Here is a 25,638-nt window from a genome sequence, read left to right on the forward strand (position 1 = left end):
GCCTAGGTCAGCTTTCTGTGGTCTTGGGGTCAAAGCACAAATCAAACATACTATACAACTCACTTTTTAATCAAACACTTTTACACATATACAAAAACACAGAAACAATCAAACATACAAAACAGTATTACAGTACTTTAACCAGAAATGTAAACATAGGTGCTCATTAATATATAATTTTTTGCAGGTAGTATTGGTAAAGCACATTTCAGTGTGATACAGTACTTCTTTTAAATTCAGTCAAGTGTCAACATCACAGTATGCTTTGAATCTGAGCTGGCTCTCAAAGTCCAAGAGAGGCTTTGAGCAGAGAAGTCATATCATCAGAAAACGTGTCGTCTTCACCTGGAAGAACCAAGAATATTGATCAGTTGTGCATCTTTATATTCATTTGACATGTTTTCAACAGCGTACTCACCTTCCTGAATGGCAGTCATGTCTTGCTCTAGTCTGAGTTTTCTTTCTCCGATCCGCAGCATGGCGTCCTCTATAGAGTCTTTACTTATCAGCTTGATCACCTTTACCGTCCTTAAACAGATATGAACCGAGATATAAAGCATGCTGACGATACACAAAAGGTCCACTAAAACTTAGATTACAGTATCTTACCTGGTCTGTCCCACTCTGTGACAGCGGTCCTCAGCCTGTTTGTCATTGTAAGGGTTACAGTCAATATCATGAAGGATAACCACATTGGCAGATGTCAGGTTAATACCCAGCCCTCCGGCTCTGGTGGACAGCAGGAACACAAATATGTCCGTGTCTGTGTTGAACTGGTCAATCAGCCCAATTCTGTAAAAGCCAGTTGAGAGGTAGAGCGTCTATTTACTTAAAGGATTAGTCAATTTTCTTTTAAAAAATCCAGATAATTTACTCACCACCATGTCATCCAAAATGTTGATGTCTTTCGTTGTTCAGTCGAGAAGAAATTATGTTTTTTGAGGAAAACATTCCATTTTTCTTATTTTAATGGACTTTAATGGACCCCAACACCTAACAGTTTTAATGCAGTTTAAAATTGCAGTTTCAAAGGACTCTAAATTATCCCAAATGAGGCATAAGGGTCTTATCTAAAGAAACGATTGTCATTTTTGGCAAGAAAAATAAAAAATATGCACTTTTAACCACAACTTCTCGTCTGTGTGACGAGCCAGCGCGACCTCACGTAACTGCGTCATGACGTCGAAAGGTCACGGATGACGTATGCGAAACTCCGCCCCAGTATTTACAAGTGTGGAGAAAGAGGACCGTTCTGACATTGTTGTATGTCGAATGATACTTATAAATGTATTTGTGTCAGTTTATTGTTTAAAATGGTCCGCAAATGTGCGTATCATATATGTAAATCGTGATCTTTTCGATGTCATTACGCAATTGCGTGAGGTCGCGCTGGCTCGTCACACAGCCGGAGGAGGAGGGGAAGTTGTGGTTTGGAAGTGCAGTTTTTTTATTTTTCTTGCCAAGAATGACAATCGTTTAGTTTTGGTTAAGTATTGGGGTCCATTAAAGTCCATCAAAATGAGAAAAATCCTGGAATGTTTTCCTCAAAAAACATAATTTCTTCTCGACTGAACAAAGAAACACATCAACATCCTGGATGACAAGGTGGTGAGTTTTTAAGAAAATGGACTAATCCTTTAAATGCCATTTGGAGTACACTTTATCATCTTAAGTGCTTAAGTGCTTTTGTGAAGAGAACAATGAAGGTAGATCAAAACAATGATCTTACTTGTAATTTATATACAGGGTTAAATGGTGTGGAGGTAACAAAGACCTTTACTGTCTTCTACTGCACATCAAACAGCAAAAAGCAGTAGCTGCGATCTGATTGGCTTTTTTACTTCCTGGAAAAGGGGCGCAGGATTTTTAGAGCCTGTCCACATGGAGACGCGTTTAGCTGTATAAGTAAAAATTTATGATCAAAATCCAGACCGATCTGAATCCGGTTTTTTATAATTGTGTCCCAGAGTGGATAAATCTGAAACCAACACCTTTGCGTCTTTGTGCGACAGCCAATCCGTATATTTTAATCTTTTCTCATACCGATTATGGAAAATACACATAAAAATGTGTACGTTTGCTTATCATCTTCTATTTCTCTCTGGAGAAACCACACGCATGCATTTATTTTCGGATCTAATCATGAACTTGCACATGATGCGCGCTGTTCAATGAACCTGGAGATCGATCTCAGTGTAGCACGGATCATGAGAAGCTCCCTGATCTCTGCATTATTCCAGTTTGCAGACATTTTTGAATGCATTTCTGCATTACCCCCCCCCCCCATATGTCAAAGACCTGAACATGACACATGCGTTCTCACCACGAATACACCCCTTAAAGGGTCAAAAAATACTAAAAAACATTTGTTGTTTGTTTAGATGTTAACAGGGATGGTTGATATTAGATATAACAAGATTACTATGAATAGTAGACAATGCAATGCTCCATATGGCCGCTCTGGTGACGTAAGCCCCACGTTTCAGTTAAGAGAACCAATGAATAATCGATAAAGACTGATGATTCTCTGGGAAAAGGGCCCTATATAGAGTCACATGAGGCATTTGTCAACCTGTGTGCATGCTCAATAGCTGAAACGACCTCGAAAATAGGTGTTTTGGAGCAATATGAGATTAAAGAGCACCTATTGTCCGATTCACGTTTTTAAATTTCCTTTGGTGTGTATCAGTTAACCATATGCAAAAAGTACAAACCCCAAAGTAAACGATGACGCAAGTTATCGTCTCCAACCTAAATCTCTTTTCTTGGACTACAACAAACACACGGATTGTAGGCAACAGTTTACTTCCTGCGATTGGTGATGTAGACAAGACCGACATTATCATAATTTCTCCCGCTTTGACTCATAGCCTGTAAGTTAACTCCTGTTAGCATTGCATTGTTAGCAAATCTTTCAAACATCGTAAGGAGCGTCACATTTCCGGCTGACGTCAGAGGTATTCAGGCCGATCACAAAGTACAGATTAGCTGGCCAATCAGGGACACAGAGCTTTTCAAATCTGATGCGTTTCAGGAAGAGAGTGAAATCTGGAGCTACTAAAATGTACGGTATGTGGAAAATAATGTGTAAACCACACAAACACATTGTATTGTACCAAATACACAAAATAACATTGTTTTTATAGCAATGAAATAGGTGCTCTTTAAAGGAGCATTTCACCCGTAGAAACATTAATCTTTATTGAAAGTGCGTCATATTTGTAGTCGAAACGTAACATACATTTCGGATTTGGTGCCTATTTGACAGAAAAAAGGGGTGTTTGTAGTCTCACTCCCTCAACAAAGATATTGGACTTCCTGCTTTCAGTGATGCAAAATGATGATTTTTACATCATTGAAAGAAGGAAGTGAAACACTGAAATCTGTATTTCTCCTGTCTCAGTGGCAACTGAGGAAATGATGCACGACCATTCAAAAACATGACTGGGGTTCTAACTATACAAAGCTTAATGCAAATGGGTGAAGTGTCCCTTTAAGAAACCAAAGTGACGGTGCAGCTGATGTCAGGTTTAATTGTTGGTCAGAAATATGTTGTTTAATTGGTATTTTAGTGCATGATTTTGGAGATAAATGTCCTATTCAAGTAGGTACGAGTTTAAAAAAAACTCGCCGAAAGGATTGCAAACATGGTCGCCTATTGGTGCGACCTCTCTAAAGAGACTTTGTTTATGCCAACAAAAATTGCAGTCACCACAGATGGCAAAACACATTTGCATATATATGTGGTACATCTGTGCTGCTAATTACATCTGTAGAGCACATTTTGTGTTTACTGTGACATTGCAAAAACAAACAAGCCTAGGCTTATTAACAGCATTGTGTAATATGCTTACCTTTCACTCATGGGGGTCGAACCGTCCATTCGTATGTATCTGTGCTTACGGTGTCTTAGGAACACTTCCAAAATATCAAGCATCATCGTGAACTGGCTGAAGAGCGCCACTCGGTCACCCTAGGTGAAGAAGAGAGATAGTGACTATTGCGATGGTTAAGAAAGACTTGAAATACAAAAAGATTTTTGCATATTTGACAACCTACTAAATAACAAAGTGAGATGAAAGAACCGCTGCTGAAACGCAAGTACGCCATGTAATTTGGAACACAGCATGAAAGTGTTTCTCAGCACACCTACACAACTTTCATTATACTCAGAGGAGTTGTTGAAAGTGTAATTTGGTCTGTGGAACCAAAGAGGAAAATGTTCCTGAACCTTCTCCTTTAGGGACTCGAGCAGCTGTGTGAGGAGGCTGAGCTTTCCAGAGTCCAGCAGTACATCTGTGTCCAGCTGGTATTCCTGCAGTGCACAATACTGCTGACAGAGGCGATGTAATTCAAAGTCTGATAGCACCCCCATGTCCTCTTTGATCAGAGCCGGATCGGCATCCCGGTGACTGGGCTCCTGTAATATAAAAGTAGAAGATATACACAAAACAGTTACTCCAAATCTAAAGGAGTGGTCAAACTAGACTAGGAGCGTGCAAATATTTTTCGGACTTTACTGTGAATACGGGCAGGGAGCCCTTTGTCCATCTTTGCTTTTTAGTAGAGAGAAAGTTCACGCCTTGACGTACCAGTCGTACCATATAATTTAAGTTTCTGTTTCTATACAAATATATTTCATACCTTGAGCATAAGTTTGCTCATGGCTTTAAGTTTCTCTGAGGTATAATACTGCCGGTGAAGGAGCGGATGGTTGGACATCTTCCTCAGCTGCATCATCACATTGGTCAGCTCGCGCTCTGCACACAGCCAATCACAGACATCGTAAGTTAAAAACGTTACAAATATACCGACCCCAATCTCCCAGTATCCCTCGAATACATACTTTCTCCATTACCGGAACGCTTCAGTTTGTCAAACAGGGCGCTGTACAGTTTCTGTTGCCTTTCGGACATGCCGCAAAATTCAATCTGCTCTTCTTTGGCAGGCAGTTGCTTCAGGACCTGGCGGGCAAATCATTATGTGTCAATGAACCACCCGAGTGTCGTTAGGCCGCAGAGGGTCAACATTGCGAGCAAAGTGGCCCATCTGCTTGTGAGACTGAATAATGCATTTGAGATGCTGTCCAACACATTTTCACATCCACATGCATTCTGAGAGCACATGCATTATGCATATTTCTTATTGACTGCGATGCACCTCGCTTTTCACCCGTCTGAGGATGAACGGCTTCATGATGAGTTTGGCGTGGGCAATCCTGTCCCTCTCGAAACTGCTCTGCTCTTCAGAGGACTTCTGGAGAAAACACACACAAAAAAGCATCCGAAACCAGATTTATGAGAAAATCTAGCAATATTTGCTAATAAGGTGATGTGTGTGGGTGGTTGCAAGGTGTTGTAATGCGATTGTGAGATTGTTGCCCAGGTGCTATTCAGGCCATATGGCTCAGGTTCCTTCTTTAAGGCAAGACTGTGTGTGTTTTTTTACCTTAATAAGCCTAATTGAAGATAAATGGGTGATTCTCACGAAATTAGACTTATGAGGTGTAAAAAAAAGTAAATGCAAAGTAAGAGTATCAGAATAAGAAGCATACAGTTATAAACATCTCTTCATGTACTATTTTGCACATGATTTCAAATGACATCATACAAACCAATTTAGTTTTTTCCCCACATTTAAGGGGAACATTTTCATTACCGCAATGTGTCCATGGCTGGATTTTGGTTCTTTGACATGGAAATATTTATAATTTAAAAAATCTCAAAAATAAAAAGCTTCAGTGCATGTTATACTATAAACATTTACAGTAAAGAAACATGTTGTATTTGGTGATCATTGGTAAATGTAGAGACAAAAATAAGGAATATAAATGTGTCCAAGAAATTTTTTCTCATCCTCCGCAACAATTTTCAATCATTTTTTAAGCCCTCAAGGAACTAACATTTTAAAAAAAATTGTTGGAAGGGACATAATTGACTGTGACACTTAAGATGGCTACCAGGTTAGCAGTTCTTATTTTTTCTCTCTAGATAAAAGTCGACATTTTGTTTGTCAGACAACTTTTTAGTTCTCATTACCGAAACATGAGTTTGTAAATGCATATATTTAACGTAATATCATGTTGCGGTAATGATCATGTTTTATAATAATATATAAAAAATGTAAATAATTCTTTAGGAAATCTTTTTTAAATCCACTTAAAATAATGGTTATAGTAAGTTCAGACCAAAAATTAGCTTCAATGGCTGTTAAAAAAAATCTCGAAAGTCTCGATTTCGTGAGAATCACCCAAATGTGAAGAAACAGGCACGTTGGTTATACAATATGCAATTTTATCTGGTCTTTATGACTGTTTTATGTTAGACTGTATGATAAGACCCCATTAAAATCCATGATGAATGTAATGATGAATACTGAGTGACATCATCTGACTTTTATGTCAAAGTGATAAGACCCTGATCATGATTGACAGATTAGACCAATCGTTTAACGCCATCAATCACTGTCGGCTTCTGGCTTTGCTTTTGATGTGCAATTTAGATTAAAGTACCTGCAGAATTGTTGCTGATTCTTTGCGTGAACATGCAGGAATAAAGAAAAAATGTCTTAAAAAGGCGGTTGCTAACAAATTGTTACATGCGACTGCAGACATTGTCCTTAACTTTAAAAACATGTGCAACTAAATTTGCATTTGCTCATATCAGACTCCTACCCACCCCTGATACCACTTGGTCCAATACGTATAACAATACAATACTGACAATTTTGCCCTACGATGAATGAAAGCTTTTACACTACAGCTCATGACACGCGGTGCATTCAGCAGTACATACATAATTTACTTAGGATTAGAAGTTTCTTTAGAACCCTAAGCATGGGCACATGTTTCCTTGGCAACCACTATTAATACGTGCAGCCCTATAACAGATGGATTATTTGGTCTGGAATGCTGGTTCTACCATGGAGAACATCTTGGAGATCTGCGAAGTACTGCTGGAGAACATGTTGGGCATAATGAAGTTGAGCAGGGACATGAGCTCGAGAAGGTTGTTCTGCAGTGGGGTTCCCGTGAGCAGCAGGCGATGTTTGGCCTGAGAAGGGCACAAAAGACGAAAAAACCTGAGTGACTGAGGGGGCACATGAAGTTAAATCCAAGCAGTTAACCCATTTGGAAAGCACCTGCTCCTGCTTTTACGAAAACAGACTGTAGGGATGTAATAGACCTCAATGCATTTATTCTTAATGACCATTTGCCGGCTTGGGTTGCTACGGACAACAGCTATACGTCCAACCTTACATTGATAGCCATGAGATGTCTGTAGCGCAGAGAGTTCATGTTCTTCAGCAAGTGGCCTTCGTCGAACACGGCATACTCCAGCTTGAGCTTACTAAACAGGCTGCGGTCACTGTTATTTCCGATAGCCAGGTTGTATCTGCGTACAAGAGAGACCGTCTTAATGAGCCATGGTCTTAAGGGGCAGGGCACGAGGTACAGCAACGTTTCATTACCATGAATAATGAATGAGATGGGGGTCATTTTACACAGACCTTTTCAGGTTCACTCAAACGAGGAGTATTTTATTATTATTATGTCATACAAGGGTGCTTTTCTATGGTAACTTTTATGGCTCGTGGCTCTTTGTGTGGCATCGAAATACATATTCCCTCTCACCTGGTGCTTGCTACCTTTACATGCAAGTAGTATGACAACTTATGATTCCCAAATCCAATACTCACGTTGAAACTATGATGTTGTAATCCACCATGTGATTCAATATCTCATAGCGCATGTACTTTCGATCTTCAGCAGACCCTGCCAAAGTAAATCAGAAACATTTTGTACATTACTTAAAAAGAAGACGTTTGTACACACTTCTTTAAAGTGATGTATAAAAGCTGCTTTGTTTTACCATAATACACCAGCACTTTCAAACTGGGGCACCAAAGGTTCAGTTCCCTGACCCAGTTGTCTGTGAAAGTAATATAAGATTCAAATGATTAAGATCTCTGATGTAAGTATGGTTCATTTGCACTGAATTGCTGTATTCACCGAGTGTGGAGGCAGGAACGGTGATAAGGTGAGGCCCATGATTTCCTTCCTGATATAGGTAGGCCAGAAATGAGATGGCCTGGATGGTCTTTCCCAAACCCTAGCCATAAACAAAGGACAGAAGTACATCATAGTGACTGAATCTGAATCAATGATCATAAATGACTGTATCATAAGGACAAAGAAAGTTTAATAACAGACCATCTCATCTGCCAGGATTCCACTCAGTTTGTTCTGATGTAGTAGTGTAAGCCAGTTCAGTCCTATCAGCTGGTATGGCTTCAACTGAAATCTAGACAAAAAAATGTTAGCCACAGAAATATTAACTGGTAGTTTGGTAGTTCTAAACTTATATGACTTACTTTCTTCTAATAATACCCTGATTGCTTCCTATATAAATGTAAGTATATTGAATTTACCAAATTGACAAAATTCGACCAATATCCTAATATTTTCAGTAAACCCCATTTAACCGGGGGAAAAAAACTGCCACTGTGACGTACGTGCGCACGCGGTTTAATGGATTCTGCCAGCAGTACTTCAAACACTGGCGGCTGGTGACTTCTCTTAGGAGGGGTGTGAATTCAAAATATGTGTCGTGTGTTACTCGTCATGTCAAAATATGTGTTTGTTGCGTCATATGAACCATGTGCATCATGCGTCATTTCAAAATACCTGCCTGCTGCATACGCGTCGAAAAGGTTTATGATAAAAGAGACCCTCAAGTTTACAAAATAAACTAACTTAACAGTAAACTCTGATTACACATGAGATTAAGTGAGTATCTTGCAAACGCAAGCATCTCTTTTATCATAAACCCCTTCGAAGCATCTGCAGCAGGCACTTATTTTGACAAGACAAGTGATGCACATAAGTTTACATGACGCGCCAAACACATATTTTGAATTCACGCCCCTCCTAAGAGAAGTCACTGGCTGCCACAGTTTGAAATACCGCTGGCAGAATCCATTAAACAGCGTGCGCACGTACGTCACGGTGTAAGGTTTATTTGCCCAGTAAAATGGGGTTTACCGAAAATATTAGGATATTGATCGCATTTTTGAGCTTCTTAAATTTTGTTTACATTTGCAATTGCTAAATTCAATATGCTTGCATTTTATATAAAAAGCAATCAGGGTATTATTAAAGACACATGCATGACGGGCTAAATACATGCTGGGACGAGCTTCGCATCATGCGCCCTCGAAAAAGAAGTCACTGGCTGCCACTGATTTCAAAATGGCCTTAGGCTAGGATTAAAGGTGCATTGTGTAGGTGCAAATGCAAAATAATATACAAAACTATATTATCAGGGGTGTATAAAGACCTTTCATAATGAACTGTTATGTGTTTATTACCTTAGAACGAGACCTTTTTATCTACATACTAGGGCTGGGAAAAAAATCGATTTGATTTTAAAATCGAGTTGGTAGGTCAAATCGATTCATATTTTCAAAAAATCGATTTTTTTTTAGATTTTTTTCTCCCCCTCTGCAGTATAGCGCAGTACATAGGCTACAGTGTTTCCCAAACATAGGCTCTACTGGGCATTCCACCCAGGTAAATTGCGACCCGCCCAGGAAAAAAATCACTTTAAGAATTTCCGTATTTTCTGAACTCAACTGGATGACCCGTGTTTTGTTGAAAGAGCCCGTGAAGATGCACGCGTCATAAACTCATCATCCAGCGCGTCATAAACTCATCATCCAGCGCGGCAAACTGGATCAACTGCAGCACATACTGAGGTAACTGAGCAGCCAGGGAACTACACTGCGACCAAAATGGTCGCATATGCTTATGTGCATATGTGTTTATAGCATCCAAGTTGGCTTCATTTTGCGTGCAAGCACGTCTCTCCCGTTGAGTGTGCGTTCACGTGCTCTTTATTTCTCAATGAATTGGGTGCGATGCGAAGCAAGCTTGTCACATTGTATCCTTTCATGTTTCTGAACTTGAGCAGAGTTTTACCATTAACGTTAGAGGTCTTTCTTCACTGAGAGGACCCGTACAGTTCCGGGTTTATATTTGAAATGTCAGTCTGGTCCGGGATGGTCCTAGTTTATTACTTTGGGTCCCAAGTATGATTAATGTGTGTAAAACCAGAGTCGATCGGAGAACGGCTGTGAGCGCTACCGCGCTAAAGCTCGAGTGCAGTTTCATATAATATGTGTTTAGGGCGTCACGTGAACCTATGTGCATCAAGCTATTTTAATCGGCAAAAGAGAAATAGAAAGCAGAAGCAGTAAAAGTGCCTATCTAATAGAAATTATTACCATTATAACATCAGTCACATTTATAATCTATAAACCTGCACTGTCTATTAATATACTGTACATAGTATAGTATTATATTGAGTTTGATAAAAGGGGTCTAATTGCTTCATATATCAGTGCAAAAACAATAAGTGTTTTTGTGGTGCTTTGACAAACAGTATCAGCTTTGTTTATGGCAAAGAAAGTTTGGCGTGGTTAGATTAATGAACTATAATATGAAATTAATATTAATGTTCAATAATTCAAAGTATTGTGTTGTGTCACACATTATTAGTTCTGTGTCACATGTATAGTAGACCATTTTTTGTCGGGGGATTACCACCACAAGTACATTTCAGATCTATGGGAAACACTGACATACATTTTGCATCCTCCAAATCTTCCTTCCTTCCCAATTTTTTGTTGATGCATTTTAATTAAATATAATAAATATGTATTTTAAAAATATATACAGTTTGCAATTATTTTGTTTTAAATGGGGGCGGGGAAAAAATCGATTCGAATCGTAAATCGAGTTTTTTTAATGTGCGTGTGACGACGAGAGAGGTGACGCGCTGCGCAATCGAGTTACCCCTCCCACTTATGAATGTTTTACTGAGATTTCTAATCCCGTCTGAATTGACCATTAATATTACAGACGTCCTGTGGTAAAATTACATTACGCCATCTACCCCCATAAAACTAATCCTATCCGAATAGGGCTTTAGAACGAACTGTTTTTATCTACATTGTTACACCGCGGGTCCCCTTACATGTAAGTCGATGCCATGTTTCTACAGTAGCCCTAAACGGACAAACTGTTCTACAGAGACGTGTTTTGTCCCTACGTTGTCTTGGACAATAACATGTTTGTCTTGTGGCAAATAACGTAACTCCTCTTTATGTTTTGAAAGTAAGGGGGGTGAGCTGTGTTGGTTGCAATTCGCAAGGTAGGGCTGGACGAATCGCCCAGCCCTACTACATACACAGGGGGTCCCCATACATGGAAGTCGCCATTTTGTGCCGCCATTTTTCTACAGAAGCCCTAAACGGACAATTTTTTTTTACTAAGTTATCTCCGACTATGACATGTTTGTCCGGTGGCGGCTACCGTAGCTTATCTATGTGTTTCAAAAGCGTGGGGTGAGCAGTGGATTAAGCCGTTGGTTGCAATTTGCAACCTCACCACTGATGCCGCTAAAATTTACACACTGCACCTTTAAAGGTCCAGTGTGGGTATTTTAGCGGCATCTAGCGGTGAGATTGCGAATTGCAACCAACACAGCTCACCCCCCTTACTTTCAAAACATAAAGAGGAGTTACGTTATTTGCCACAAGACAAACATGTTATTGTCCAAGACAACGTAGGGACAAAACACGTCTCTGTAGAACAGTCCGTTTAGGGCTACTGTAGAAACATGGCGTCGACTTACATGTAAGGGGACCCGCGGTGTAACAATGTATATAAAAACAGTTCGTTCTAAAGCCCTATTCGGATAGGATTAGTTTTATGTGGGTACATGGTGTAATGTAATTTTACCACAGGACGTCTGTAATATTAATGGTCAATTCAGACGGGATTAGAAATCTCAGTAAAACATTCAGAAGTGGGAGGGGTAACTCGATTGCGCAGCGCATCACCTCTCTCGGTGTCACGTGCACATTACCTTGCTTCCTGATATCACATGTGCAAACAACATGACACAGACGATTCGGACACAGCATTCGGACGGGACTAAATTCACTGAGAAGCTCTGATAAAAAATTGCTTAACCCCACCTCCCTATATCAACCAAATCTCGGCCGAATAGTACTTATGGTAATAAAAACAATACAGTTCATTATGTAAGGTCTTTATGCACTATGACAATATACGTTCTTTCTAAAAGTCCCACATTGCACCTTTAAATGGATTTGAAGCAAATGAAGGTATAATACGTGCCAAGAGCATTCGGTCAATATCGTCTCATTTTTGACGAAGGTGGTGTTTAGTAGCTGTTGTATCGGAGCTCTTCATTTTTTATTTTGGTGACCTAACCATTTAGGTATTGATGGCATGCAAGATGTCTAGCAACAAGAAGCGATGATGTAATTTAAATCTTACGTGCTGGTGAGGATCTCCGGCTGGCTCATTGAACCCAGGCCCTTGTTCAACACTTGGGTTACATCTTGCACCAGCTTTCCAGAAATCTCCTCACACTTGCTCATGAGCTCTTTTACAACTTCTCTCTCCTTTAGAACCTCACGGCAACCTGCCAGCAGCTCGGTGGAAAGTCCGCTCCCTCTGCGTATGGCATCATCCTGTGAACCAGACAAGCAGATGTGTTATTCTTTGATCATGGCCTAAAAGAAAGAAGACAGCATTCATTTTCTCACCAGATCTTTCCACGTTTTATATGGTCTGAGTTCAATGATTTTCTGGGCCTTTTTCAAAGAGCATCCTGCAATGAGTGTGAGCTCATCTACTGAAGCCCCTTGGAAAAAGCCAAGGATCTCAGACTTGAGTTGGGATAGCGTCTCCTCTGATTGGTCAGAATCAGAGTCCAGTAACAAATGCACGGAAGAGGCCTCAGAGTCGATGTATTCATCCTCTGAGCTCACCACTGACTGCCTTCTGCTCATCTGAGAAATTCTGGTCATCCTAAGAGGTCTGCATGGTTTCGGTTCGGGTGTGCTGGAACACTGGGCGACCTGAGTTTGCTGCCGGGTGTTTCTGACCCGCTTGGTGCGTTTGGCAGCAGGGGAAATTTGAGATTCGCTGTCCTCAGACTCAACTCCTAAACATACAGAACGAATGAACAACTGTTATCCTTTTTCACATTTGAATGAGCCACATCACTGCTTTCCCACATTTTTGCATATGACAACAAGCCGAGTATGACCTACTACTTCCGGCAAGATTTTAAAGTGTGCATTCGATGGACACTTTACTATCCCGTGAGCCTTTGGGAGAGGAGTCACCCAAAGAAGATTTCATTTCTTTTATAAAGTATGAAAGTAGGCGATTTCGGAAACAGGGTTGGTGTACCTTAAAAAAATTGCATAATGGAAGCTTACCAGTGTCAGAAAACATTCGTAGTGCTTCTAAGGCATCTTCAACAAGCCAGCTGTGTTCGTGCAGTACATCCCTGAGTTCCTGCAACAACACACAGACTTTAACCTGCAAACTGAAACAAATATTTGTGCCACATTCCATCACCAGCTTTCAGTCAACTTTTGCATTCAATTTACATTCTTGTTCAGATGTGGAAACTTCCTCTGGAGTTTTCTCAGCATACGTTCCTGTTCTTTAGATCCCGGTTTTGGCTCTTCATCCTCTGAATCATCTATCTGTTAAGAGACAAGCACAAAGTGTTTCTCTGCAGAGTAAACTTAGTGAAGATGGATGGCATTTTAGGGTATGCTTTGGTGTTACTTTTTTAAACAGATACACAAATTATGTTTCTTCTGAGACCTATTAGATACTCTAGAGATAAACTAGATTCAAAGCTAGCTTATATTGTCATATGCACAGTTTCCTGCACAATAAAATTCTTACTTTGCTTTCCACACCAATGCAGTTAAAAATAAGAATAAAACTAGTAATTAAAAGTAACTAATACCTAATATAAAATGAACCTTTAATAAAAGGTAAATTTATTCACGCTGCAAGTCTAGCATGGAAACTGTGGACCTTTTTCGCCCGTGAAATAGGGAACCAATCACAGAACGGGGAGGGGGCAGCAAGACGATGACTACATCTATGCGACACACCGAAGCAGTTTTGTTTATCCAACGCGGGAGCAGACACAAAGTTACATTTCAATGCAGCCTCAGATAGTGTTCGAAGTAGTTTTGAACGCAAGTTTATTTTAAAAAAAGAGCAACTTTTGGCGTTAAACAATTTCATATCCAAGAAGGATGTTTGGATATGACAAGACATGACAGCCACAGAGTTTTATAGGACCTGCTAGGCATCGTCGTAGACGAAGTCCAATTAACTTATAAATGGTAAGTGGTATTTATTAATATCATATTGTCATTATGCCTGTACTGTGGTTGTCACAGTGCCACTAAATTGTGTTGCTTTTCAATATCAATATACAGCTACCGGTTTAGTTGCATAGCTTTCACCTGTGTGCACAAGTACCGATAAAAGCTGTTTACGTTTTAATTTATGTCGCTCTACATACGTCACCTGGTATAATTGAAATGATTGGCTATGAGCTACGTACAGACACATTTGATAGACATTCGTAGCACCCAATAAACGGCTCTGTGCATTCGTAAACCATGCCTCAAATACGGGAAAGTGAACGTATGGTTCCCAGACCACGTCTAATTCTATGAGACTGGTCTGGTGTTAGCCAGGCTAGCAAAACTTTGCAATATTTTCAAAATTTTGATTAAAAAATTGCTAATTGACAGTGTTTCCATTAACACAAGTTTTGCGACTAAAATGTATAAATTTGATTAATTTCAGTAATGGGTAAGTCCTTCCAATAGTCACAGCAACTGATGCCATTAAGTTTACGTATCGCAGGCCTGTGTTAGCCAATAGGTTTGTTCGACGCTGCCACACAGACTGACAAGCGGATGACAAGAGAGTGATTTGAAAAATCATACTGAGCTGTTTGCTCTCGAATCACTCTCTACATGGCGCCACCTAAAGTCGAATACACATTTTATTTAAGTAGATGCAAGCGTGTTATCCAAGCATTAATGGCAAGTCAAGCCCTTGGGAGCGACCACTTATGGGGTGTTTCTGGAAGGTTTAAGTACATGATTTTACATCGTTAAAGAATGATCATGTGACTTTACACATGTCAGGTTACCTGTTAATGCAAAAAAAAGTATTGCCTGAAAACCACCTCTTTTGTGATATATGGTAGTTTTTACAAAATGGATGTGTTTCCATTGGACGTATTCAATTTTGATGGAAAACACACAAGAACCGAAGAGTTTTGACATTATAGATGTGTATTTTGCCATGAATATGTCATATATTAATTGAAAATGGTTAGAGAATTGTAATATTTTATAAGTGTATTTAGGAAACAAATTATTAGTTTGTGTTCAACTGAAGAAATTAAATCATCTATCTATCTATCGCTCTATCTCTCTATCTCTCTATCTCTCTATCTATCTATCTATCTATCTATCTATCTATCTATCTATCTATCTATCTATCTATCTATCTATCTATCTATCTATCTATCTATCGCTCTATCTCTCTATCTATCTATCTATCTATCTATCTATCTATCTATCTATCTATCTATCTCTCTATCTATCTATCTATCTATCTTAGGCTGGGCATAGATTAATCTAGATTAATCTCATACAAAATAAAAGTAATTCTTTGTGTAATATATAAGTTTGTGATGTGTGTAAATAATATGTATATTTAAACACACACACATATATGCATTTAATTTTTTATTATTTAAATATTGTTTTTTTACTTGTATATTATTTAGAATTTATAAAAATATAAATAAATATATATACACATAAATATATATATGTAAATGCTTCTTAAATACATACATGAATGTGTGTGTATTTATATATATACATAATAATTACACACAGCACAAACTCATATGTTATATGCAAAAAATTACTTTTATTTTGTATGAGATTAATCTAGATTAATCTATGCCCATATATATGTATGTGTGTGTGTGTGTGTGTGTGTGTGTGTGTGTGTGTGTGTGTGTGTGTGTGTGTGTATGTATATGTGTTGTAATTTCCATAAAATTTTATGTAATCGTATCGTACCTATTATATAATATATCTTCTATAAAATTTCCTTCCCAGGACTTTTCTCTCCTCATTAAAAAAAGCCAGGAGGTTTTTTCTCCTAGGATTTTTTTTCAACCCCTGGGGAGTCAGCTGACATTGGCTTAACTTAGCACCCTCTTCTAAGCGTTACATTATTACTACGCTCGCTAGTACGGTTTAATCTTAGCCCCTGTATTTTGCTGCTTATGTTGTCCCTTAATTTTTCTGTGTTTTCTCCTGCATCCATTAATGTAAAGCTGCTTTGAAACAATTAAACAATTGTAAAAAAAAACGCTATATAAAATAAACTTAATTTTATAGGAGTTTTTATATTATAATAGATAACTATTCCTTTAAGATGAGCCCTACATTAAACAATATAACAAAAACAAATGACAAACAGATTAAATTTTTTTGCCATAAATCATCCAGAAAAGGGATTAACCGGCAGTCTGCGGCTGACATCCCAGTTGGAATAGACATACTGTTAGTGTCCTTGATCAGGACACTGTTGTCAATTTAGCCTTAGTAGCTCTGCAGGGGCATTAAATGCTTTGCTGTCAGAATCAGTGAGATTGCGTGCCACAGTAATCCATTGACTGAACTCACCGACGGATCCTGCACACTTTTGCCATGCTGGGAGCTGCTGCTCTCCTGGGAGGACCCACACCTCTGCTGATGTCTCCTCCCGTGGACCGAATCAGACTCTGAAACAGAAAGCGCGGCGAAAGGGCTCAGCAGCGTACTGATCAATGCGGTAAATGCATCTTCGTCTATAACTCAGTCGGATTCAGCAATATTGAAGCTGTGCGAGCGATCAATACGCTTTCATGGGATGTGTTAAGACTGATGGAGCGACTTGTCATGCTCATCTGTACCTGCTCTCCCAGATGTCTTCAGGGGCGAGGGGGAAGCGCTCCTGGTCACCTATAACGTCAATAAAATGTTTATTGTCGTGTAATAAAAATCACAGTTGAAGTTCACCCAAAATGCATCGTGTTACATCATTCCTACACCAGTAGTACCCAGCATTCTTGTATCAATTTTATTTAATTAACTGAAACAATATTAGTAATTTCTAACTAATAATTTCACCAAACCATGAAACCAGGTTTAGACCACTATAAACACGCAATAAAATAGCTAAACCCAAACATTTTAAAAAGCAGTGCTTCTCAAATAGTTCTGCCAGATTTTACACTGAACTCAAGCGATGACTCTACATAGTACCAAAGCCGTTTAATATACAAATACTACACCGTATGTAGGGCTGCACAATTAATCGAAAAACGAATCGGGATTACAAGTGAAACAATTACATAATTGCCAAAAGTCTTAATAAGAGCTGTCCATTTGTGCTCATATCTGTGCATAACATTATTTAGTTTTTAGATGTTTAGAATTTACAGCCTGATCTCACAAGAAAATTTACATATTTTACGAGTTGGCTAATTCGTATCAATTCATACGAAGTTAATCGTGCAAAATCATACGATTCTCATGAAAAACAACAACGAAGCTGAACCCCTCACCCTGCACCAAACCCCAACATCACAGGGGTCAAGACGAATCGTACCAAACTTACGAATGTGGTCGCATGAATTAATACGTATTAGCCAACTCCTAAAATATGTACCAATTCTTGTGAGATAGCGTTGGAATTTACTAGGGCTGGGCCGCGATACCAGTTTTTCATGTCTGATACCGATGTCGATACCACGACCTTGAGTATCTGTCGATACCGATACAATCTCTATCACCCTTTTAATCAATAAAGCTGCAAATAACACATTTGTTAGCCATAAAAATGTAAAGTAAATGTGTGAAGTAAACCATAACTTAAGTATGATAAACTTAAAGTACCTCCGGACAGGTCTCATCTATTGCTCATGCTTAGCTACGGTTTCTACGTGACGCACTTTACGGCATGTTGCTTATGTCACGCTTTTATGGCATGTTGCTTAGTCTTTACGCCAAGTTGCCATGACAGTTAAGGTCCATGTTGGTATTGGATCAGATTGTACTCCCCAACTTCTACAATAGTCGATCCGGCCATTTTCGCCAACATCGGGCTAATATCGATACAGAATATCGGATCGGCCCACCTCTAGAATTTACCATTCAGTTGCTTTACAGAAAGTTATAAAAGAAGTTATAAAAAAATCAATTAATCAACAAAAATAACCGCAAATAAAGTATCAAAGTAAATAATCGACAATTATGATTTTAGTCATAATCGTGCATCCCTAACAGTATGCATTATATTTTAGTTTTTTTTAATCAAATCAAACTACTCAAATTACTGTGAACTGCCTAATGCAACTTACTGAGTAGTTGGTTTCTAATTTAATTATAATTTTTTCAGTGGAAATTGTTATATGGCCAGATTACATTCAAATTAAATTGTGGTTGGCACAATCCTTTTTATAAAACGGTTAGTTCAAGACCTTGATTCCGATTGGGCAATAGCTGTGTTTTATTTAGGATAAAACACAGCTATGACTGCTGCACAGAGCGATTCTGTGTATGAATGCACCAACAAAAACATAGGTGAAACATTGTGTTGCTGTTCATAGTCACTCGGAAGGAAGGCTTTTAGTGATTTTACTTCATAAAACTTGCATTGTACATCTTGCTCTAATCTTTGTATTGTGTAATAACCATTTAATAAAAGCAATACGGTACTCAAGGCTAGTGATGTATTGTGATTAGGTCACAGCTGAAGGGGTTGCAGGCCCTTGCCTTCGTGTCATGCCTAACGATGCCCTTCGCCGTGACTTATTCCACAATAAAGCATAGCCTCTGGTACCTTATTCCTTGTTGACAATAAACCCTTATTTCATATTTATTACTATTACCTTGCATAATAATGGACGTTTTTGGAAAATAAGGAATTTCTAGGTTTACTTCTCAGCGTGGGTTTGTCCTTGACCTAACCATTGGCTGAAACAACCCAGCATTTTTTATAGTGTAGTTTGATTCAATATTCTTGCATTAACATTGAAAGTTTTCTCATGCATTCAATGAGTTTATATGCTTATTAACATTTACCCTATTTATAAGATAATAAAAGCTTAAACCATTATTTCTTCCCTGTTGTCCAGAGTCATATCAAAACAGAAGCATCGATTGAGAAGTACTGCTCTATAGGAGCTAAGAAGTAAGTGATTAAGTTTTTACCTTTTGTGACTGTTTAGAGGTAGATCTTGTTGTTCTGTGATTCTTCTGAACAGTTAATTCTTCTTCACTGGAAGATGATGATGATATCTCATTCTCAGTCAATGCTAATTTCCTCTCAGACTCTTCTTGCCTTGATATCAAAGTGTGTAAAACATAATGATATACAGACATTTTGATCCTGAATGGGTCTGGTGCTTACATGAAGTTCATTACTTACCTTTCTTGTATCAAGGAACTTCCAGATATCTCAATATCAGAGTCATTAGAGTCAGAATGGGCAATGGAAAGAGATGTTCCCGATGGACGCTTGGGTTCAGGCGTCTCCGGTATGATAGTATCCGACTCTGTTAGAATAAAGCAATAAGCTGTAGGAAGCATTTAAACATTTCCATAATCTTGCAAAATGCTCTATACTGTAGTATTTGATTAAAATACAGTATTATTGTACAGATATGCATTTGACAGATGCTTTAATCCAAAAATGTCTTCATGGTATGCATTTTATGCGAGTTCCCTGGGATTCGAACCTATGATATTTTGTGTTGCAAATGCCTTAAAGGGGACATATCATGAAAATCAGACTTTTTCCATGTTTAAGTGCTATAATTGGGTCCCCAGTGCTTCAGTCAAGATGTAAAAAAGATCAACCCAGTAACTTCGTTTTGGTAAGCCGTTCTCTAAAAGCATTTGGTAAAAATGGGCCATTGAAGTTTGGCTCCCTGGTGGTGTCAGAAGAGGATGGTGCCGCCTCTTGGTCTGCACTGTCCAACCACGACGCTGTCATTTGGTGCGGAGATCGGCTCATCTGCATTTAAAAGGACACACCCAAAAATGGCCCATTTTTGCTCACACCTACAAAGTGGCAATGTTAACATGTTATAATAAATTATCTATATGGTATTTTGAGCTATAACTTCACATACGTACCCTGGGGACACCAAAGATTTATTTGACATTTTAAAAAAAGTCTTTTGAAATGCCCCCTTTAAGCTACAGGAACAGTTTGGTATTTTTTTATCATAAGAACATTGATAATTGATTTGCCCTAAACATGGTTTGGGTTTGTTTTAAATCCTGCAATACTTATGTACTAAAACCTTTTTTTTGAGAATTATTTTAGACAAACAGAGGTCAATTTTATTTCTTTCATCGCTAAGAATACCTAATTGAGATTTTGTTTTAAATGTTTCTCTTAAACTGGGAATTTAGAATTATGCAATTTATAAAATATATACAAGCTCTACAATACGATTTTAAAAGAAATCAGGCATTTCTGTAGCTCGGTTAGAAAAGAAATGGTTGTCAGAAACACACATACTGACATATTGTATTGATATAGAATGTATAGATTGAATGTACTGTAAGTCACTTTAGATAAAAGCATCTGCCAAATGCATAAATCTAAATTAACCAAAACCTATTTATTTCAATTTAATTCCTATTTATTTGATTTACTTCAAATTGATAAATACAAGGAGCCTAGGAGGTGTTAATGGTCAAATAGCTCAGTTGGTAGACCATTGCATTAGTATTACAGAAGTGATGGGTGTGAGGTCATACTGATAAAATGTATTGATTAAATGTACTGTAAGTTAATTTGGATAAAAAGTCTGCCACACATTAATAAAAATAGATGCACTATAAAGATTTGAGACCAGAAGATTAAATACAGTAGATGTCAATCAGAAACATATTAGTGTCTACATTTCCTACACAAAATATATTCTAGTACAGTGGTTCCCAATCTTTTTCAGCGTGCGGCCCCCCTTGTGTACGGTGCATTCCTTCGCGGCCCCCCAAAGTAAATTTGTGACAAAAACTGTTCTAAAACTCAACATTTTAATAAAAAAAAAAAACATTAAATTATACAAAAAAGTAGTGCTTTTGGTTAGTAGCCTTATTTTTTAGGTTTCATTAAACAGAATTCATGATAAATTAATGTATTTCATAAAATGTCATAAAACTGGGGCCCCCCTGGCACCATCTCGCGGCCCCAGCCCCCAGTTTGAAAACCACTGCTCTAGTATACTTTATTTACTTCTGTGCTAAAATGTAGTACAAACTCTACGGTAAGGTTAAAAAAACTATAGTATTTAAACATGTTACTACAATTTATATAATAAATAAATACTAAATCTTTTTATGACATGTAATTTGTTGTTAGTGGGATTTCAATGTGGATTTATTTTCTGTTATATATCATAATACTATTTGAAACACTGAAGAAAATGAAAAACAACTAAGATACACTTTTCATGTAAATGAACAGGGTTTTGTCTCACACTTGTCACAGCCTACCCGTGAGATGTGCATGATTTGAGGATGCAGCTCCAGTCTGTCTTCTCATTGTGTTCACGATATGCTTTGACAACAGCTGAATCCAGGTTTAAATAACATGTCATGAATCTGAATCGATACAGTCACCTGACTCGTCGTTCTCCGAAACAATCCATCAATAAAAACGAGTTCATTTTAGACAATAACAGTAATGCCCCTCTCTCCCTTTAACAAAGAGCTCAAACACAGCTGAGCTAATCAATTATCGCATTTGCAATAAAACGCACATTATCGGGTTCTGGTATCGGTAATGACCAGATAACCCTTCATAACTCAATGTGTTTCTCTGGTCCTTATTATTTTGGATATTTTGCCGGGTGTATCGTATGTATGAATGAATAAAGACAACGCAAGCTAGCCGGTTGGTTGTAACATCTGTACGTACGGTGGCCGTGAAGGTACCCACGTGTACTCACATGAGCGCGGACTTGACATGAGTCGCAGGGGAATGAGTGTAAAAGAGAGGATAATTAATATAACATGAATGCATTATTTACAACACGTTGATATATTAATATTATAACAAATGTCATCATGTATGTTATTATTAAAACATAAATGCATTATTTACATCAAATCAATATCTTAATATCACAGTAAGCGAGAGAGAATGCTAAAATATTAATGCACTATTTACACCACGCATTGTAACCACATTAATCATTGTTCATTTACACGTGTCAATATTTGTATGTAACAAAACAAACATATGGATCATTTCAATAAGATATCTGGAAAGCTTCACGTAAAGAAGCACAAATTACATTGCTTAGCTACTAAACACCGACGAACGCATCTCTAATCTGAAATCCATGCATAAACTGTCAGACTTGTTATGCACTATTCATATTCAGTATTTGATTGATAAAAGCTCAGCGGTGCCTAACGATTGATATCGCATCACCAGGATGCAAACTGGCAAGAGACAACATAATAGCAAAGGCGTTTGGAGCTGCTGCTGACGCTGCGTGCGCGGTGACGTGCTGTGACTGCAGTATACTGCAGCGACTGTTTCACTCGTGCTACACTTCATACTAGTATGCTTTTACGTAACGGTAAACACTATTCGCATACTGATACTTTGTGGTGGTGTTATTGTGTTTTTACGCGTGTTCAAAGATATGTGCATTCTGTGTCATGAATTTATTATTACAGTTGGGTTACATTACATAAACATATAAATCGTATTCACGGAAAACGTCACCACCGTCACATCACTGAGGGACCAATTGCTTCGCTGTAAAAATATACATTGTGCTTTATTTTACTCATTTGTGGTGCCTGCTGTTCGCAGTCGGTCTCACGAGTAATGTTACACCACGTGCACGCGCGCGTACTGTGACCTGAAGCGCTCAAGTAGGGAGCCGATAGTACCAAAACATCTAAACGTAAAGAGACATACATAATTAACACATTTATTTGTAATAAACTTAAACAGATAATGTATGCTAAATGTTGAAAGAGAATAATAATTGATGAACGTTACCAATTAGGCTAAATACCTACTTGATATTAATAATAATCAGTTATTTAATTCATGACATCACAGTAGCTGAATGGACTCAAGTGTAACTGCATAACCGACTACTACATGTAAAGTATATATTGTAAGTGCATGTATTTTTTGAAAAGCATGTTGTCGCCTTTCTCAAGTGACGTCGGTCCAGTTGTTTTGGGTCGATCGACCAATCGGAAGCGCGCGCACAGATCTACAGGAGCCGACATGGGTCGATCCTCGCGCCAGCTTGTATCCACCGCTACTCATCAAAACGCCCCCTCGGTAGGTTGCATGCACGGGGCTCTCCGACTGCTGCTGCTTTAAACAGCAGCTCTGACATGGAAATCCCATTGCAGTTGCACAACGATTTCTATCCGGATCATCATCAGCAGCAGCAGCACTGTAAATACCAGCAATACTGCGGGCGCGAGGACGAGCGCTCCATCCGTCACTGCACCTGCAATAACTCCTCCACCTGCGAGGATGCAAGAAAAAGCCACGGGACGCCGCTGGGAACTTTGAGGACGCCGTCCGTGTCATCTTCAACCAGGCAAGGTGCTCAGTACAGCGAGTTCACGCCCTCTAGTCATGGTAGTTCATCCAGACATCATCACCATCATCATCCTCATCGCGACCAGAACCGGCCGAACAATCGGGGCAGCACGGCCAGCAGCCACCGAGAGAGTAACTCTTACACCCAAATAGCCATGAGCAGCTGCAGATATAACGGCGGCGTGATGCGGCCGCTGAGCAACTTGAGCTCGTCCCGCAGGAACCTGCACGAGTTCGATTCCGAGTCCCAGCCGCTGCAGCCGGTCTCTGCGGCGGACGCGTCCGACACCGTCGCCTCCAAACCGGAGAAAAACTCCGCCACCCTTATGCCTTATTCGGCGGGGGACGGGGGAGGGGGTGGATGTGGCCACAGCGGTGGGAAGTCGGGCAAAAAGAAGAACCAGAACATTGGACAAAAGCTCGGGCACCGGAGGGCCCTGTTTGAGAAGAGAAAGCGACTGAGCGATTACGCGCTCATCTTTGGGATGTTTGGCATCGTGGTCATGGTTATTGAGACCGAACTCTCGTGGGGAGCATACGGAAAGGTGCGTAACTTAATAGTGATCCAATCCTGCGGGTTTACCACATCCAGCTCGGGATTCATTTACCGGGGTCCGGTTTGGGACATAAAACGAGAAGTTTGGGAAGTGCGGATGAATGAAGGTCACGTTTATTCTCCGCGTAAAGCGTTTTTTGTTTGCTTTGGCAGTTTTTTAATCCACTATGGTAGTAAGTTCTAATGATGGATCGTGTAAGATTTTTTTAATAGCTCTAATAACAAAAGGAAAAAATATTTTGAATACATAAAAACTGTGAGAATGAACCACACGTAACACATAAAATTGAAAAAAAGTTTAATTTAATGCACATTTAATTCTAATTTATTTATAGGTTTTTGCACTTGAAACTCTGGCAAACTTGAAATAAATAATTTTCATTAATATTGCTTCACTCTTAAAAATGACTGGGTTACTTTTGGGTAAATATTGGACAAAACACACCACTGGGTTAAAGTTTTAACCCAAGTTACCCAACTGCTGGGTTAATATACCCCATGGTTGCATAACAACAACACAACATTGGGTAATTTTTAACCCATGGTAGTAAGTTCTAACGAAGGATCTTGCAAGAGTTTTTTTTTTTAATAGCTCTAATAACAAAAGGAAAAAAATATTTTTGAATACATAACAGTGGGAATTAACCACACAGAACACATAAAACTGAAAAAAGTCAATGAAATTTTGTTTCATTAAATGCACATTTAATTCTAATTGATTTATAGGTTTTTCGCATAAATAATTTTCATTAAATATTGCTTCTCTCTTAAAATGGCTGGGTTACTTTTTACCAATTATGGGCTACCCATAAGCTGTAAATATTGGACAAAACACATCGCTGGGTTAAAGTTGACCCAATGCTGGGATGTTTTAACCCAAGTTACCCAACTGCTTGGTTAATATACCCCATGGTTGCATAACAACAACCCAACATTGGTTCATTTTTTACCCAGAATGTGTTCTGTCCAATATTTACGCATTATGGGTCAAAAATAAGTAACCCAGCCATTTTTAGAGTGTTTAGATGTGTTTTTGGATAAACATAATAAATAAAACCACTGGAAAAACAATAATAACTTCATAATGATTTTTCTGGATCTTTATTAAGAAGATATATACAGACTTATGTTTAACAGCCCCGAGAAACACTTTAACAGGTATCTTGTATAGGAGTGACACCAAGGGAAATTCAAACGCCTGGCACCTTAATACTTTATTCTTTTTTTTTAAACACATATACAATAACTCAATTCCAACAATGCATTATGTTCACTGTACCAAAGAAGGCTAAATCCACCCTTTACTAAAGTATATACGGTATGATTTGACTTTCCCAGACTTCAAGAACATCTGATTCAATCCAGACACTTGAAAAAGAGTAAACAGTCTTAATATCATTTGAAAAGCATAATAATGTCTTGCAGGGGAAATTGTAGGCTAGCAGGTGGTTTTAAAATCATTGCATTAATGTAAACTAACAAATAA

At 38.6% G+C, this 25,638-nt stretch overlaps 2 protein-coding genes across 6 annotated transcripts in view; one reads left to right on the forward strand and one right to left on the reverse strand.

Annotated features, from left to right (window-relative positions):
• Positions 1-25,638, forward strand: part of kcnn2 (potassium calcium-activated channel subfamily N member 2) — a 76,884-nt gene that overhangs the window by 1,078 nt on the left and 50,168 nt on the right. For 3 of the 5 annotated variants that reach the window (XM_055208801.2, XM_055208802.2, XM_055208803.2), the window contains exon 1: positions 23,323-24,141. The exons of 1 other annotated variant lie outside the window; for it this stretch is intronic. In XM_055208801.2, the coding sequence (XP_055064776.1) occupies positions 23,383-24,141 (759 nt within the window). In that variant the 5' untranslated portion in view covers positions 23,323-23,382. Of the gene's footprint in view, positions 1-19,133; positions 19,190-23,322; positions 24,142-25,638 lie in introns of those variants that run through there. One more of the 5 variants, XM_055208806.2, reaches the window with a different exon arrangement.
• On the reverse strand, positions 49-22,071 carry smarcad1b (SNF2 related chromatin remodeling ATPase with DExD box 1b). The gene is made up of 23 exons (XM_055208800.2): positions 21,508-22,071; positions 19,427-19,553; positions 19,210-19,339; positions 16,908-16,956; positions 16,639-16,736; positions 13,495-13,593; positions 13,321-13,399; positions 12,640-13,040; positions 12,368-12,564; positions 8,213-8,303; positions 8,012-8,111; positions 7,872-7,931; positions 7,699-7,774; positions 7,259-7,394; positions 6,921-7,052; positions 5,161-5,256; positions 4,847-4,964; positions 4,645-4,760; positions 4,232-4,420; positions 3,855-3,973; positions 610-792; positions 419-528; positions 49-345 (listed from the first exon to the last, which is right to left on the reverse strand). The coding sequence occupies exons 1-23, from the start codon at positions 21,554-21,556 to the stop codon at positions 284-286; spliced, it is 2,817 nt and encodes a 938-aa protein (XP_055064775.2). The 5' UTR covers positions 21,557-22,071; the 3' UTR covers positions 49-283.

The sequence above is a fragment of the Misgurnus anguillicaudatus genome, chromosome 12, assembly GCF_027580225.2.
Source record: "Misgurnus anguillicaudatus chromosome 12, ASM2758022v2, whole genome shotgun sequence".
Lineage (NCBI taxonomy): Eukaryota > Metazoa > Chordata > Actinopteri > Cypriniformes > Cobitidae > Misgurnus > Misgurnus anguillicaudatus.

What these genes read in the sequence shown, in the direction of transcription:
- smarcad1b (XM_055208800.2), bottom strand. Translation starts at nt 21,556, where the DNA reads ATGAGAAGACAGACTGGAGCTGCATCCTCAAATCATGCACATCTCACG. An exon ending in CCGGAGATCCTCACCAGCAC is followed by an intron (nt 8,304 to 12,367) that starts GTAAGATTTAAA and finishes TTTTTTGTCTAG; the next exon opens with ATTTCAGTTGAAGCCATACC. An exon ending in TGAGCAAACTTATGCTCAAG is followed by an intron (nt 4,421 to 4,644) that starts GTATGAAATATA and finishes TTTATATTACAG; the next exon opens with GAGCCCAGTCACCGGGATGC.